At 40.0% G+C, this 17,584-nt stretch overlaps 1 protein-coding gene across 12 annotated transcripts in view; it reads right to left on the bottom strand.

The window, feature by feature from the left end:
• The window catches only part of Hipk (Homeodomain interacting protein kinase), a 101,834-nt gene that overhangs the window by 38,286 nt on the left and 45,964 nt on the right, over nucleotides 1–17,584 (bottom strand). For 8 of the 12 annotated variants that reach the window (XM_045726333.2, XM_069312106.1, XM_045726328.2 and 5 more), the window contains 14 exons: nucleotides 16,037–16,225; nucleotides 15,291–15,464; nucleotides 14,467–14,685; nucleotides 13,602–13,880; nucleotides 12,279–12,398; nucleotides 10,723–11,013; nucleotides 9,790–9,945; nucleotides 7,477–7,698; nucleotides 5,315–5,877; nucleotides 4,386–4,558; nucleotides 4,009–4,182; nucleotides 3,660–3,771; nucleotides 3,030–3,182; nucleotides 1,808–2,007 (listed from right to left, as the gene is read on the bottom strand). In XM_045726333.2, the coding sequence (XP_045582289.1) occupies nucleotides 1,808–2,007; nucleotides 3,030–3,182; nucleotides 3,660–3,771; nucleotides 4,009–4,182; nucleotides 4,386–4,558; nucleotides 5,315–5,877; nucleotides 7,477–7,698; nucleotides 9,790–9,945; nucleotides 10,723–11,013; nucleotides 12,279–12,398; nucleotides 13,602–13,880; nucleotides 14,467–14,685; nucleotides 15,291–15,464; nucleotides 16,037–16,225 (3,025 nt within the window). The remainder of the gene's footprint in view (nucleotides 1–1,807; nucleotides 2,008–3,029; nucleotides 3,183–3,659; nucleotides 3,772–4,008; nucleotides 4,183–4,385; nucleotides 4,559–5,314; nucleotides 5,878–7,476; nucleotides 7,699–9,789; nucleotides 9,946–10,722; nucleotides 11,014–12,278; nucleotides 12,399–13,601; nucleotides 13,881–14,466; nucleotides 14,686–15,290; nucleotides 15,465–16,036; nucleotides 16,226–17,584) is intronic. The other 4 variants (XM_045726330.2, XM_069312103.1, XM_069312101.1 and 1 more) reach the window with 1 other exon arrangement.

The raw sequence follows: 17,584 nt of genomic DNA on the forward strand, positions 1-17,584 counted from the left end.
CAGCATAAAATTCACTTTTGGCTGTTGTGTATATTTTTTAAATATTAGTATTTTTATAATATAATTTGTAAAATATATTGTCATATTTAAGTTTGATTAAAAGTTTTTAAGCACTGTACAATAATTTACACTTTGACTAGGTTTATCATGGACAATGATAAAGTTGCCTCAGATGATGTCGGCTGCTTGAGTCAGCTGGTCATAGTGTATACTTCTACACTATGATGATTTTCTCCCCCCCACACACCAGAATTATTTTGTGGTTTGTTGTGATTTATAAAACCATAGATGTATATAACATGTGTTTATAGTGTAATAACAGCAAAAAACCAGTGTTGAATGAAATGAAACGCCAGTTTCTAGGCGAGCCCCGGAAGCTCCCAAAGCAATCTATACTGATTAAGTGCCACACTTCTTGGAGTCATCAGTCGCAGAGTTCTTGTATGCCTACCGGGGACCACAAGCCAGAACCTGGCTTGTGGTCCCCAGTAACCTGGCCCAGGGCCCCAGTAACACTTATCAAGTAATCAAGGCAGTTTACAACACGTACATCTCAATGACTCTGGATCTGAAGACCAAGTGCAGCTTGCTCCTTTGAGAATCTTGGGGTTATCTTGAGGTTATCTTGAGATGATTTCGGGGCTTTAAAGAATAATCATCTCCAATCAGAAATGAAAAACAACCAAGATAGGGTTACCACTGCATAGGGCCCTAACAATTGGGATTCTATGCTGTAATAATTATAGAACAATTCTTCAGCATATTTCCTAATAATCTCTAGGTAATATATTGGTGACTATTCATCTTACAGTATTTGTAATAATATTCGCAAGGAAACCCCGACTAACTAGAATCGCCTATGTCATTTCCAGTTTTCCTATGACCCAGTCATTAATAAGCTTATTTAAGTGCCTCTCTATGACTTGCCACAGGGAAACAACAAAACCGTTTCAAATAATTCAAACAAACTATTTATTTTTGTTTTAATTATGCACACCAGCTTTCTCATAGACCCCCCACTCCACTTTCAAATGCTGCAACTTTCTACCTCAATCTCAAAATATGTAATCAGAGATACATTAACAAGAGACATAGATCACCTTCTACCTGTTGTTGGTTCTGGGGATCAACATCCCAACGGCCTGGTCTCAGACCTGGCCTCTTGGTAGATGGTTTAGTCAGCCTGGCTCATACAATCGCCTGCTCACAGGTATTTATCAAATTTTCCTTGAACACTACAGTTTCCCCCCCCCCCAACACTGTGTTTCTATTAAACTAAAGCATAACTTGACCCTCTCCTGCACCTTATGATGAGCCTCCACCAAAAGAACTGACAACACAAGGCCTTAAGTAACAACTTCAGGATTAACACCACAATAACTATATTTTATACTCTTCTGTACAGTATTAATAATTTTTTATAATTACCAATAAACAGAAAAAATATACAGTATAATGTAATTGTGTGTTTTACTAAATAAACGAACTTCAACATTTGACTGTCCATTTAAACATTATTTTCATTTTATATATTACAATTCTTAAGTTATGGTATGGAATATATTTTCCCCATAACATCCTAATAAAACACTACATAGGGTCTCGAGGAATGCCTCCCTACTTAAAATCATGAGTTTAGGTATACAGTATAGTATATTATGCACAATGCAATAAATTTCTACCAATGAAATATCATACAAACTTAACAATACACAAAACATAAAAGTATAGTATGCGTACAACCAGTACATGACAGAAAATACTCTAAAGGTACTCATCAAGATGAAGGCAAATTATTTAATCTTACCAGGCGGGTGCACTCCTGACGGTATGGAGTAATCTTTGTGGGCCTGTGGAGGCTGTGTGTAGGAGTGGGAGTGGGTGTGAGAGTGAGTGCGAGCAGGGTCTCGGGTGTGAGCTGCAGGTGGCGGAAGATTGTCGTGGTGCGCAGGTGGCGGCTGCAGCAATGAATCCCTGACGTGAGCCACTGGAGGAGCCAGGTGCTCTCTGTGGAGGAGGGAGGGCAGAGTGCATTACATTTATCACCCTCCTTATAGTGCCTACACCACAGGTCGTGGTGGAAAGCTGCCAAAAATATATTAGAAAGTTTTTTTTTGCAAACAGGGTGGTAGACAGTTGGAACAAGTTAGGTGAGGTGGTGGTGGAGGCCAAAACCATCAGTAGTTTCAGAGCGTTATACAACAAAGAGTACTGGGAAGATGGGACAACACAAGCGTAGCTCTCATCCTGTAACTACACTTAGGTAATTACACTTAAGTAATTAAATAGAAAATTAAGTAACTAAGTAAAAAGAATACTTTTTATGTTAAGCTTCAAAATATATCTTATAATTATTTACCAGAGAATATTCAAGCTATAAAAAATAGGAAAATAATAAGAAATTATTATAATTGATTTTAATTATAATTGATGCAACAAAGTTCAGTGTACAGATTTCATTTGTAGAGCACAAGACTTTCTTATGCCCTCCCCAAATGAGTGGGGGAGGTGGGTTTGAACAAGCTTGTGCAAGTTTCCAGAGAATTCAACTGTTTGTTTACATAGTTGGGGTAGTTCTTTAAGCAGGTTTCAAGATTTCAGTCTCTCTCTTGAAGCCAGCAGTGGTTTGTTTTTACTTCTTTGTCATATTTACACTTTGAAGCTGTGGATAGCGATGGTTTCCACAACCTCTACTTCTTTTAGTGCACTACACTTCTTTGAACACCCCGACTGCAAAGTAGGTGTGTTTTGACTGGTTATTAAATTAGTTAAGAGCTTACCATGAATGGACTGATATTGCCTCAGGTGACTCCTGAACACCTTAAAATGATCGACAAGGGTAGATCTTTTAGATCAACACCATGTGGCGTTGGTGCTTAAACAGAACTGCTTGACGTTTCTATGACAGTGCAGCCGGACCACAACTTCGCTAAAAGCAGCAGAATAGCTAACATAGTAGTTCATAATTTGCTTGGAATTTACAAGATGCCCCTAATAAAAGTCTATTATTCCGTATACAATGAACGTACCTGGTGGCATAAATGTTCTCTCTGGTCTGTTGTGTTGTGTAATCACGTGCCTCGGGCTTGGCAACATGAAGCATACACTCGCTCTGAGCTTTGGCCAACAGACGTTTCTTTTGACTTTGAGAAGCACCCACCGACGAGTAGTTATGGGACAAACTGTAAATTAAAAAATGCATTAGACTATGTTGCTTAGGGGGGGGGGGGGGTGGGGGGGTACTGGACTATCTATTTAACTATCTATTTACCTATTAATTTCCTGCTGTTTTCATATAATTGAAAATACAATAAAATCTATACTTAATGTGATTCTCTCATTAACCAACAAAAGAGATCTATGTCCATAAAATATTCATAGAATTCTGCAGAGTAATAATTCCTATAAGAAAATTACAGAAATAGTTACAAAGCAGCAGAACTTGTACAAATATGAACCAAGATAAAATTAATATAAAACATTACATATTGCACAAAATTAATGTTGTTTCTATTCCTATTAAGAGCAACAATGGTAGAATTGTATTTACATATTTATTAATATAAATATATCTGGTACAATCAGTGCTACATATAGCAATTACAAATATGAGCAAGAAGATTACTGCAACAAATGTAGCAGTTATTAGGTGCCTTTACCTGGCATATTTGTCATCGTGCGAAGTCTGAGGCTGCTGATGTGAACTGGAAGTGATCTTATTGTGGTTGTTGTTGACACACGTAGAGCAGTGACGGTCTTTGCAGCATTTACCTGCAACAACCAGTAATGTTATTTTCAGCACAATTCATTATATTCTAAATTAAAACTAGCAAACATGATATTAACAGTTATAACACTGTGAAAACGTATGTTCAAATTACATATTGGTAAGTATTTCCAGATAATAAGTTTTAGTAATTGTAAAACTTAGTAATTTTAGTAACCAAGTTACTAAATTACTTAGTAATTTTAGTAATCGAAACACTCAAGCAATTTTAGAATACACACCTCCTGCTTCATCATCACTGTCACTAATGGTGATGACTGATACAGCAGGTGATGGAGTGTCGCGAATGGTGATTGTCTGCTGACGTCCATTACTTGTCATATTGCTGCTATAGCTGCTGTTGGAGTGCTGTTGGCTAGTGTGTGTCTGCTGTGTTTGCTGACCTGCATGCCCACCTGACAATACAAACACAAACATAAAACAAAAATATATTATTAATTTCTCTTTTACAAACAGAGTGATGGTTGGGACAAGTGAGGTGGTGGATTCTTGGACCAAAGTGGATAGTAGACCAAATTCTTCTATCTAATTGTCCATTATGTCAATATATATGTACACTGGGTCAACATAATTTATGACACGTATGACAAGGACCCACCTGTGTGAGAGCTGTGACTACCGCCGCTACCACTGCCGTGGCTCGGGTGGTTAGTGTGACCGCCATGTGCGACGGCATGATGACTGGAGGAGTGAGTGGTGTGATGGGTGGAGTGATGGCTCTGATGGTGAGGATGTCCCGGGTGGTGACCGGTGTGGTGCGCTGAATGATGACTATTAGGGGGGAAAAAAAAAGGAAATTGACATGAACCATTCTGAATTAGACACATGAATGTTACAAACTACTAACTGAGCTAGCATTAAGCAAACATTAGGTTTAATGTCAATATAACCTTATCAGAATTTCAAGAAGCCAATTTTGCCAAAAGTATGACTTTAAGTCTTAAAGTGAGGTCATACAATGCCATACAATGATTCACTGGGTAATGTGGTCATTACATATTCACTGCAGATATTATTTGTTTTTCATACCCATGATACTAATATGGATATAATAGCTTTTTATGGATGAACTAGAGCTTACCTAGACATGAAAATCTTCATGATTGCTTGCTATGCAAATGCAGTTATCATCCCAATCAAAGTTATCATATTTTGCTAATAGAGCAATTGCAGCCCGTCCTCCAAAAATGGGGAGATAAATGTAACAGCCCCATAAGTGCAATTATGTACTATGTATGACAGTCAGGAAATGTACTTATTACGCTAAGTATTAAAACGTACTGTCAATTCGGTGGATGGGTTGAGCAATTGTCATGGTATAAAATTCCATTATAAGTATACAATGTGTGTATCAATTAGAGTATGTTCATAAGGTTTTCACAACTCTAATAGTTGTAGTGAAATATAACTTAAGAATAAAGGATCTGCAGAAGACCAATTGGTCCATATAAGACAGTTATTTAGATCAAACATAATAACTTAAGAACAAAGAAGGAGAGAGAGAGAGAGAGAAAACATGTCACTCACGTGTGATTAGTATGATAGTTGTTGTGGGTGATCTGTGGTACAGCACTGCTGCTGCCCCAGTGTGCTGCTGATGCTCCTGGTGGTGTGCCCTCCTTCACCCTCTTCTTGACAGGGGAGAGTTGCTGACTAAGATCCTTCTTATCATGTGCAGGAGGCTGTGTAGGTCGACCTCCCACATGAAGGGTGTGTGCTGCGTGTGCACTCGAGTGACCCATTAAAGATACCTTACTTGAACGTTTGCTTCCTGCCCAGGTGCTCGACGGATATTCGTAAAGTTCAGGGTGAAGGTCAACGGGAAACATGGCAGGTGGCGCATCTCCCTGAACCACCGACGAGTCTACTAAGAAAGTTCGTCTCCATGCATCGGTGGCATCGGGAAGTAGGCTAGTTGGCTGCTGTAGTGAAGTTGGTGGTTGAGGCAGTTGCTGCCATCCACCGGGAACGAGTGCCATTTGTCCACCACGGCCCCAGCCACCACCCACTGCTGCACCAGTAGTCAGCAGCATACCACGTCCTGGTTGTTCAACCATGGATACTGGCACATACTGACCACCTCCACCAACCTAGGAAATTACACAACAAAAAACATTATTCAAAATAAAATTTATTTTTAACATAAATTCTTGCTATCCAAATGGAATGACATCACTTTCATATCCCTTGAACACACGACCAAAGCCCCCCAGAAATATCTTTCCCTGTTCAAATTATTTCCTTTAATATATACTTAAAAATTATCCAATTATTTATATAATTTAATAAATATTCATTCCAAAATATCCAGCATTGAATGTAATGAAACACCAATTTCTGGGCGAGTCACGGAGGTTCCCTGAAGCTTTCTTACTGATCAGTGCCATAACCTCTCTCCCCTAACAACAACTTCCCCCACTGACACCACCTGCCTCTCCTGACAACTTCCCCCACTGACACCACCTGCCTCTCCTGACAACTTCCCCCACTGACACCACCTGCCTCTCCTGACAACTTCCCCCACTGACACCACCTGCCTCTCCTGACAACTTCCCCCACTGACACCACCTGCCTCTCCTGACAACTTCCCCCACTGACACCACCTGCCTCTCCTGACAACTTCCCCCACTGACACCACCTGCCTCTCCTGACAACTTCCCCCACTGACACCACCTGCCTCTCCTGACAACTTCCCCCACTGACACCACCTGCCTCTCCTGACAACTTCCCCCACTGACACCACCTGCCTCTCCTGACAACTTCCCCCACTGACACCACCTGCCTCTCCTGACAACTTCCCCCACTGACACCACCTGCCTCTCCTGACAACTTCCCCCACTGACACCACCTGCCTCTCCTGACAACTTCCCCCACTGACACCACCTGCCTCTCCTGACAACTTCCCCCACTGACACCACTTGCCTTCATTGACAATAACTTTTGCCACTGACACCACTAACACTATCTGTCTTTCCTGGCACCACTGACACCACCTGCCTCACCTGACACCAACTTCTATCCCTGACATTATGCAAGTTTTATTTTGATTTCTTTATTTATTGATTTGTAAAGACTCAAATTTATGAGTCGTACACCTTGAAAGACAGATGGATATTTAGCTACATTAGAGGCCGTTTACTTGTGTGCAACAACAGTGGACACCAAAGGCTATATGAGAAACCCAAAGTGAATCACTGATGGGCTACACCTTTACAAATTCATTAAGAGACATGCAGTTATCTTGAGATGATTTCGGGGCTTTAAGTGTCCCCGCGGCCCGGTCCTTGACCAGGCCTCCACCCCTAGGAAGCAGCCCGTGACAGCTGACTAACACCCAGGTACCTATTTTACTGCTAGGTAACAGGGGCATGGGGTGAAAGAAACTCTGTCCATTGTTTCTCGCCAGTGCCCGGGATCGAACCCGGGGACCACAGGATCACAAGTCCAGCGTGCCGTCCGCCCGGCCGACTGGATCCCGACCGACCAGTCAACATAGTTATACTAAAAGTGATTCATAAGCACAAACATTCACAGTACTGCAGCATAATAAACTTCATATATAACCTTAACATTATAATGAACTAATAATACTCTAATAGAAATATCAATTGATTAATCTTGAGTGTCCAAAAGCAAATCTAATACTTGAGAATGTAAAGGTGCCTGATATAAATACCCTGGCAACTAACCTGCTGAGGAAGTAAAGAAGGTTGGAGCTGCAACTGTGGCTGCTGAGTTACCACAGTTACATGCTTGCCAGGCGAGGCTAGACCTTGGTAAGGGGGAGGACATAAGATGGATGACACCAGTTGTGGCTGGAAACTTGCAGCAGCTGCTGCCGCCGCAGCTGCCTCCCCACGACTGCTGCCACTGTATCCACGCCCACTGCGACTTCCTTGATATAATCCATACTGACGAAGACATATTTAAATAACTATTAATTCTCAAACAAGATAATTATTAAACTATATTTAATATACACAGAGAGTAATCACACGGATGTGACAGCATAAATGAGAGAATCCATAGAGAACCCTCAGTGATGAGGGTTCGAACCTATCCGATGGGTGTTCCCACACACACGCTTCTAGCAACAAGACCACGACATGGTATAAGGATTACACCCTGGAGTTCTACTGAACACACAAGGATTTCCTGAGGCTTCTACTGAAGCCAGAACAGGATTTTCACACAATCCCCCCATGCAATCTGGCTCAGTCATCTAGGACTTGTTCTACCTCTGACGCTCCTCTTTCAATACGCAGAGAGTAATCACACTAATGTGATTACTTATCACTGCTCCTACAGATTTTCTCATTGATGAACAAGTAAAATTTACATAAATTGTAACTGGATACAGCACTAGAAGGACATCCATGTTACTATAAGCCAACTATGTTGCCATTGATTGACAAGATAAGACTGACCAATGACATGTAATTAAAATACTGTCATCATATAAATAAATATATAATCACTTTCATCAAATAAATATCATCAAAATGATTTTATAACAATGATCTCTTGTTATATTTATTTTTTTCTTAGTACTGATGATTATTTTCTTTTATAACAATGATCTCTTGATTATTTAAACCTCTGAGTAGCTGACTGGTATTCAGGTTGGATAAGATCTCTAGATTATAATCAAATAAGTGGAAGATCTTAGGAAACAAAAAACTGGATCTGAACCAGCTAAACACACTGGATTATATAAATGTGGTCAGATAAAAAAATTGAATTAATTAACACTTTCGCGCTATCGGGACTCACCTGTCCCGATTAGTCCTGTTTCGCTAACCGCTCCCGCATAGTGGACATAAAGTTATGTCCTCTTTTAAAATATTTGTATAAAATTCAATTTTTATCCGATTTACTTTGGGTTTGTTTCAAACTGCGCGCCATGAGGCTCTCTTTCTCACCACTAGGCTGCATGGTACAATAAGTTCATGAAAGGTGTGGACCACTTCGATCAAATGGTATTATGTCCCAAACGGGTTGCAGGTGGGTGACTTTAGCCGTTTATACTGGTAATGCTTCCCCCATATCATGTATTATATGCATATGTCTGTTTAGGGAATTTTATTCCGATCAATGTACAACCAAAAATAACTGTGTGCAACAAGTATAAACTTGACAAACATTACAAAAGTAAAAACATTTCGTGTGTGTTTGACGCTCACTGATATGTTCCAGCGTTGTTTTATATTTGGCGCTATTCTATCTTACGCTTTGTTGATCTTTTTTACCTACGGGCTCATAGAACATTCTATTGCGAACACATTGACACAAAAATGAATGACGTACATAGAAAATTAATGTCATGGGAGTGAAATAAGTATAAACTTTCAAAGCGCCGTGCGTCGTCCCGTCACCGATACCGGGTAACAATTTCACCACTTCCCACACTCTTGCGGGTGGGCCGCAATCATTATTCTACGCTTATATTCATATCACCGTGTTGGGAATTTCATTGTGAGTCCATTGATACCAAAATTAACGCTGTAGGACAAGTGTGGAGGTGATAACAATCCCAAGAGTAAAAACATTTTGTTGCTGTTGGGCGCTCACGGCGAGTCATCTTCGTAGTTATTTATTTGGTGCTGGTTTCCCTATACGTTTCGTGACTTTTTTTACTGATGTTCTTCTAGAGAATTTTATTGCGAACACGTTGGTACCAAAATGAAATACGTAGCTCAAGAACTAAGGTAAGGAGAGTAAAAAGAGTATACACATTTTTGTTTTTACGCTTACTCAGCAAAAATGCTCCGCGCACATACCGCTTTTTTTTTTTTACCATCAAAGGGGGCGCGAAAGTGTTAATAAGTAGGGGTCTTTGCTAAGAATGGGAATTAATTGCATTAACTGACCAAGGATTAATTCCAAGTTCTGAGACGTGAGAGAACACAGAAATACAAATTAGTGCATGGAATAATAATTCAAGTATGGGTTTAAGACGATATTAATCATCTTTAGATAATTTATATCTCATGGAAGCAGACCTGATTCGTGATTTGATTGTTGAACGTGAGCGTAACAGAACCATTGGTGGAATGGACGTAGTTGGGCATGAGTGAGGGCGGAAGAGCTTGTGCCTGAGAAACTGCAGCAGCTGTGGCATAAGGCGGAGCTGGCCTTCGACAAACCTCCATCATCTGCTGATATACAAAATAAGGTAGCTTATTATACATTTCCAATGAGCAAACTGTTACGAACCTTACCTACTATTTTGTGTAGAGAGTGTTTATGTAGTAATGTGTCTTAGAGAGAGTGAGCTATTATATAACATATATTCAAGGATTATGAATAACCAGTAGGATATATAGGTAAATGCTAGGAGATCTGTTCTCTAAATATATTCATGCCTTAATCTCCCACAGTTTTTCTACTTAGGTATTTCAATACCTCTTATATTTACTACCTTTCCCCCTCCTAACTTGCATTAAGCAAAATATCATGGGCATGACTTCAAATGCAATTTCTTGCATTTGAAGATCAATCAATGAAGATTAATCAATGCCATTTCTTAAAGAAATGTACTGTATAAATGTTCAAAATATATGGTATTTAACTTACATATCCTATAAATTTGAATAAAATTACTGTAATTTTTAATCAAATAACTCGTCCTAAACTATCCTAGTAGTATGTAATTACCAAAGTGTAGTTACAGGATGAGAGCTATGCTAGTGGTGTCCCATCTTCCCAGCACTCTTTGTCATATAATGCTTTGAAACTACTGACAGTTTTGATCTCTACCACCTTCTAACTTAGCCTGCTCAAAAGAATGTGTTACATTTTGCATAAAATCCTATACTTGAACACAGTCTTCACACATGAAAAATCCAACAACAAATATGTACCCCACTAACGTACATAATACCTACGACAGAAAACAAATTTGTTACCTATATTCATTACTTAATAGCACCCACCTGCATGGAGGCCTTGACGTTAGAGCAATGGGGATAATCTAGAAGGTGTTGGAGTGTGACAAAGCTATGTTGGAGAGCTTCGCCAGGACTGATGCGTCGCTCTTGATCCATGGTCAGCATTCGCTTGAGAAGATCTATAAACTCTCGTCGGTCTGCCTTCTCCGCTAACAACTCTCCACCCTCCAGCTCAGTAGGCACGTTGACCTGACCCATGTCGTCTAGGCAGTTGAAGATGTACTTACGGGCCTCTTTACTTTTAATACCAGTTTCCCCCTCATGCTCTTCTGGGGTCTGTAAAAGCAAAATGAAAACACTCACTCACTACTAAAGAGCACAATTGCATTTATGGTGGTCATTGCAAGGGATATCTCATAATACTCTTATTATATTTTCTAAACACTATTAGCAACATTTCATCCTTCACACATTAACATTCTAATAGTTATACCCTCTAACCTCCCATTAATTATTACCCTGATTAACCCTCAAAGAGCTGTTATCGTCAAACACTGATTCATGGGGTAATGTAGTTATCATCATAGATTAATTTAAACTATTATTTTTTCTTCCGGGTTTTACACCAATGATCATAATATAGATATAAAAGCTTTCTACACCTGCTAAGGTTAAACTGTTCTCTTTGAAGCTAATATCTATTAGTAACTATTTTTTCTCGGTGTATTCTGAGCATATTTTTAGTGTCATTATTCCTAACTTGTGAGTCAACAGTCTACATTCATGTTATTCAGATTTGTTCTCAGCTTATTTGACCGAGGTTATGATTTACAGTTAACAGTTAATATATTTCTTATTAAAATTTAATGTGCTGAGTTCCCTCTAGCAAAGATTTATAATTAGCTGCAAGAGTCTGTTCTTTATACAAGTCTGGAATTAGATTAAGCTGTAGTCTGTAGTAAGATGTATAATGAGAAGATCAGTAGGAGCAATGAGGAGGATTTGAACCTATGCAACCGATACTCCCTACTGATTTTCCATCAGAAAATGGAGAAATGACAACGTTTCGGTCGTTGGTTGACAACGTTTCAGGGCAGACCGAAATGTCGTCGTTTCTCCATTTTCTGATGTATGGTTTGGTCATATTAATTGGGTTCATGTAAAGGGTGTTGGGTTCATTTGGTGTGTGTTGGGTTCACATGGAGGGTGTTGGGTTCACGTGGAGGGTGTTGGGTTCATGTGGTGTGTGTTGGGTTCATGTGGAGGGTGTTGGGTTCACGTGGAGGGTGTTGGGTTCACGTGGAGGGTGTTGGGTTCACGTGGAGGATGTTGGTTTCATATTTAAATGGGTGCAGTGCACAAGACAGGTTAAAATGCTCAAATCTTTTATAAGGCCCAATTACAAAAGGAACATCACTTATACTGTACCATCATGCACAGTTGCTTAAATGGTCAAGCTGATGAGTTTTGTCAGCAAAAGCATGGCAACGACTAAAACATAAAATGATCTAATGCTTTGGTATTCTCATTTTCAATGACAATACTAAAGCCGTAACAACAATGCAGATTAGTAATATGTCAGGCTGAGAGGCAAAACTCACCTTTAGCCGCCAAAATGGATAGGTTGACTCGTTGTCTCTGTAGAAAAACTTTGTGGTTTTGGTGGCATTGTTCAGCATGTGTTCTGCTGGGATCCCTTGTGTTTGGCTGATGTAACGGATCTACAGACCAAAGAAATCGTCAAAACTACTGTCTAACAGTAAATAATATCTGAAACACAAGTAATTAAAGAATGTAACAGAATTGCAATCAAAAGAAGTTTCTAATACTACTGTATAAAAGTAAATAATTTCTGAAACAAAAGTAATTACAGCATATCAAAGTGACATGGCTTGTCAGAATGTTTTGATTTAGTACTGTAGGTTCGACAAGTATACGAAGATAAAAAAAAAAACACGGGTACGGCCTCCTCCTCCATTGGCTCTTATCTTATCAGCTTCCTCGTTTTTGAGTTTGGTTCTGTGACTGAGTTGGGGCTTTTATGATCAGTGCTCGCCAGACCACACTGGATCAGTGGTTGGGCCCATTCCTTCAGGTGCACAGAATGGTGTACAGCTGATGTGTGTCATGCCGAGGAAGACTTGGCTCCCTCCAGGTGTTGTGCTTTGACTCCACTCCAACTGCTCCTTGGTAGTTCACTGCCTGAACCAAGGAGAGGGGTCTCTTTGGCCTATTGCCCTGTGGAGCTGGACATTTTGAGTAATTTGGCTTCTAGTTTCTTGGGGTTTGATTCTCCACACGGTTCATGTGCAAGGTGTGCCCAACATTCTCATGAATGGGTTATCTCTCTTCCGTCGCAGTTCTATGGAGTGGACTGTTAACAACAAGTCTTTCCATTTGTCTGTAAGACATTCAGTCGCTCTGAGGTGGACCACTGGCCATAGCCTAAGGGCTATGCAGAGGAGTTGACGACTCCTGCATTGCACAAGGCGAGCCTCTCTACCCTGGTGGTCAGTCATATGATGGGCAAACTCCCGAACACAGCAAAAAAGTAACTCGGTGCAGGGGCAATGTGAGGTGAGCACCCACGGAAGGTCACCCTGAGCACATGCAGCTCGAAAAGTAAAAATTGCCAAATCGTCACGAGGGTTATCACGAATTCCCTGCTCCTCTGTGAGGGAGAAAGGTTTTGGCTTCTGGTCTCTGGTAGGTTGTTAAGGAGCAGTACAGGCTGATGTAACATATAGGTGTGGAGGGATCTCAGTGCAGCCCCTCTCACTATTCAGCCCCTCTTGAAAGTAAACACATTTTGAGACGCATTACTTTCTCATGGGTGGCTCCCAGGAGGAAGTAAGGCAACAGAGCTATAGATATATGCAAAAATTTACTACTACACAATAGTTCAACATTTAATTAAAACATACCTGGTCGTACTCGGATGACCCAGGATATAGTGGCCATCCTAAGAAAAGCTCGGCGATGACACAGCCTAACGACCACATGTCGATGGCTTCAGAAAACGGAAGCCCTAAAACGATCTCCGGAGCCCGATAGTAGCGAGACTGTAGATAGGTGTTGCAAACAGCTTTGCTGACATGTGATGCACTGCCAAAGTCAATGACTTTGACACGATATGGCTGTCTAACTGGGTCAACCAGCATGATGTTTTCTGGTTTTAAGTCAGCATGGATGAGGCCAAGTTGCTGAATGGAAAAAAAAAGTTAGATTATTGGACAGGCTCTAATTAATAAGATGTATGATAAAACTTCAACTAAAAAGTCACGTCTACTCAATAACCAGCCATATGTCATCTATTGTCTTAAACAGCTTTAATTTCACTTAACTAATATGAATAACTGTCACTCCTAGCAATAAGGGGTTACACTGTAACACCAAACATAATCCCGTATACATCACACACAAATATCCGCACTATACATATAGATGACTAGCACAGGTTATCTTGAGATGATTTCGGGGCTTTAGTGTCCCCGCGGCCCGGTCCTTGACCAGGCCTCCACCCCCAGGAAGCAGCCCGTGACAGCTGACTAACACCCAGGTACCTATTTTACTGCTAGGTAATGGGCATAGGGTGAAAGAAACTCTGCCCATTGTTTCTCACCGGCGCCCGGGATCGAACCCAGGACCACAGGATCACAAGTCCAGCGTGCTGTCCGCTCGGCCGACCGGCTCCCCTATGCTTTTAATAATCAAACAAATTGAAATAAAAGGTAAATCTCCATCTACCTAAAACACTTCAATCTACAATGCACACTAAAACAGATTTACCTTAAGTTTAAGAAGAGCTGTCAAAACTTGCTGAAGAATGGGTCTAATAAATTTCAAAGGCAATGGAGAAAATTTGTTCTGTTTGAGAAAGTCATAGAGGTTCTGCTCGAGCATTTCAAACACCAAACACGTGTGGTTCTTGTGCTGGAAACACTCAAATGCTCGCACAAAGTTGTAGTCGTCCGCACTCTCCTGGCTTAGCCTTGTCAGGATCCCAACCTGTAAACAAGAATAAACCTTTTGTTAGCAGTTTATGTCGAATCGTGCAAAAACACACGACAGTTAAGTTGATAATCATTAAACAACGTATACAAGAAAAAAATTAAATACATGTTATGTGTGCTAAATTGCTTATTTTGAGGATATAAATTATTTTATACTAGTTAATTAATATCAAAATTTTATCAAGTTGAATATATACATGCATTGTGTTGAAAAGATTTGAAAAAAAGACTAAATATCAGCTTCAGACAAATCCAAAATTCTGCGGACTTGACAATAAATACAGTAATACAAAAGTTTTCACAACTTTTCCCTTCAATTCATACCACTGTAGTCTTACTAATAACATTATTATTATTACAGTGGTCTTTCAAATCAAGCACTTGCAACTTAAAGCACTGTATAAGTCCTCCTCCTTTGGCACAGTATCAGATAACATAATTCTGGAGTTATGCAGTATTTCACTATTATCCCAAAACTAAATGGTGGGTTGACTTTCTGCTTCTTGTGTGTTAAGCAGGTCTTCAGCCGCCCCATCTAGATGCATCTAGCAATCCTCATTAACAGTAATATGACTAAACATTAAAAACATTATACTGTACCTCAATCTGGCCCTGCCTGGCGTAGGAGGGGTGGTTCTTGAGGATTTTGATTGCCACGATGTCATTGGTACCCTTCTTCCAGCACTTGACCACCTGGCCAAACGTGCCACGCCCCAAGAACTCCAGTACCTCGTACTGTGCTGTGAGCGAGTACAGAACCTCATGCTGCACCAACTGAAAATAAAAGGAACATTGTTAATCTAGTAAATGCTTCACTGTCTTATTATTTGTTATAAAAGAGACACCAAAAATTGAGGCACTGTTGGAATAATGTCTAAGTACTACATTCATAATGATGTACTGGCAGGAATCTAGTGAAGTACAGTATCCAAAATTTGCTTACTGTAGGTGCAGCATGCACACGACTATAAAGCTGCCGCCCAGTTGGGTGGGCGGACTAAGTATACCACCTTCCTTGTCTAGAGTTAGGCAATCATTCTTTCTAGATAACAGTACATTGAAGTTGAGCTTGGGGACTAATTTCCAGGGGGGGGGGGCTTAGCCAAACTCTAAGTGGTATTTCCAGTTAAGATTTTTCTCCTGTTCATAAACAAGCCCCAAGTCATAATAATTACATTAAGAAGTTTTAGCATATTCAGGTAAATTACATCAACAATAATCTTGATGAGTTCCAGTTCCAAATAATAACTGTTGGTTTGGTGAGAAAAATTTAAGAAAAATATCAGGAAGTGTCGGATGAAACTGCAGTGTACCATACCAGTACCATATTCTAAGAGAATACTAACCTGATAGTCTCCATCTGCCGCTGATGAGTTTCCGCCCTTGGTGGCATTGTTTTGGCCGCCACCCAGGGCCACCTTGCCGTGGGCCACCGTCTTGGCTGTTGTGGCCGGGGCACCGCCCGGGGCCCCCACCTTCCCGTTCTCTACGCCTGCGGTGTTTCCACTGTGACCATTGTGGTCAAAGCACTTGCGCTGAAGAGCACAAAAAATATTTCTATCAATAAAAAAAAAGTTACAAAATCCACCAGACCTGCAAGTGATGAGCCACAGTGATCCAAGTTAGAAGGCAGGTGTTTTACACTTATTTGTTAATCTTCTATAATTGTTATTCTTTAAATACTACAATATTTGTATGTATTATATAATGTATATGATTACATATAATCTATACAATATAAAGTACATGTGACCCTCAATTTGTGTGAAGATGATTTTTCTTTCAAAGCTGATCAAATCAAATTTGATATAGTAAACAAAAAAAAAAAGGATAGGTTCCAAATACCTCTAAAAGCTCCATTTTACTACAGTACTCTTACATAACAAAACACATACTGTACATATTGTCATACAGGACCCCTATGTTCTATTAGATGCTGCTGAATATCCAGGAAAATATTTAAGAAAACAAAACAATTGCTTAGATTATAAGCCAGGATACTAGCAGTGTCACGAGCTATACTAACAATGTCCCTATATTTACTCAAATTAAGACATACATTATATAAATCTCTACTGTTTAAAACACACTCAACTCACCTCTCACTTGTCTGACACACATGATATGATCACACTTGTTTCTCACGCCCACACTTGCCATTTTCATGTACACACATATCCTGTATCTTAACATTGTTATTTTACTGTGTAAATTTGAAACCAGGCCCTCTAGTATTTTCCATATACACTGTACATGTTATTTGAGCCCTTCTTTGTCTCCTTTCTGGAGAGTGCATTTTGAGAGCTTCGAGATGATCCCAATAATTTAGGTGCTATACTGTGTCTATGAGTGCCATACATGTTCTTCTGTAGTCCCTCTATTTCGGCAATCTCTCCTGCTCTGAAGGAAGAAGTGAGTATGAAGCAATACTCAAGGCGGGACAGCACCAGTGATATGAACAGTACGAGTAATGTGATGGGATCCCTGGATTTGAAAGCTCTCGTAATCCATCTTATCATTTTTCTAGCAGACGCTATATGTGCTTGATTATGCTCCCTAAACGTTAAGTCGTCAGATATCACTATTCCAGATCCTTTATACGTTGCTTTCCTACTATGGGCAGATTTAATTGTTTTGTACCCTGCATTTTGGTTAAGGTCTTTATTTTTACCATACCTAAGTATCTGGAATTTACCACTGTTATTTCTCCTACCCAATCGAAAATGTTATTCTTCTACTGAAGTAACTTTCATGCTTATTTTTGTATTGTCTGCAAAAGATGACATGAAGCTGTGACTTGTATTTTTGTCTCAATCTGATATGAGAATAGGGAAAAACAGTGGTGCAAGGACTGTGCCCTGAGGTACAGAGCTTTCACTGTGCTTGGACTCATT

The sequence above is a fragment of the Procambarus clarkii genome, chromosome 71 (assembly GCF_040958095.1).
Source record: "Procambarus clarkii isolate CNS0578487 chromosome 71, FALCON_Pclarkii_2.0, whole genome shotgun sequence".
NCBI lineage: Eukaryota > Metazoa > Arthropoda > Malacostraca > Decapoda > Cambaridae > Procambarus > Procambarus clarkii.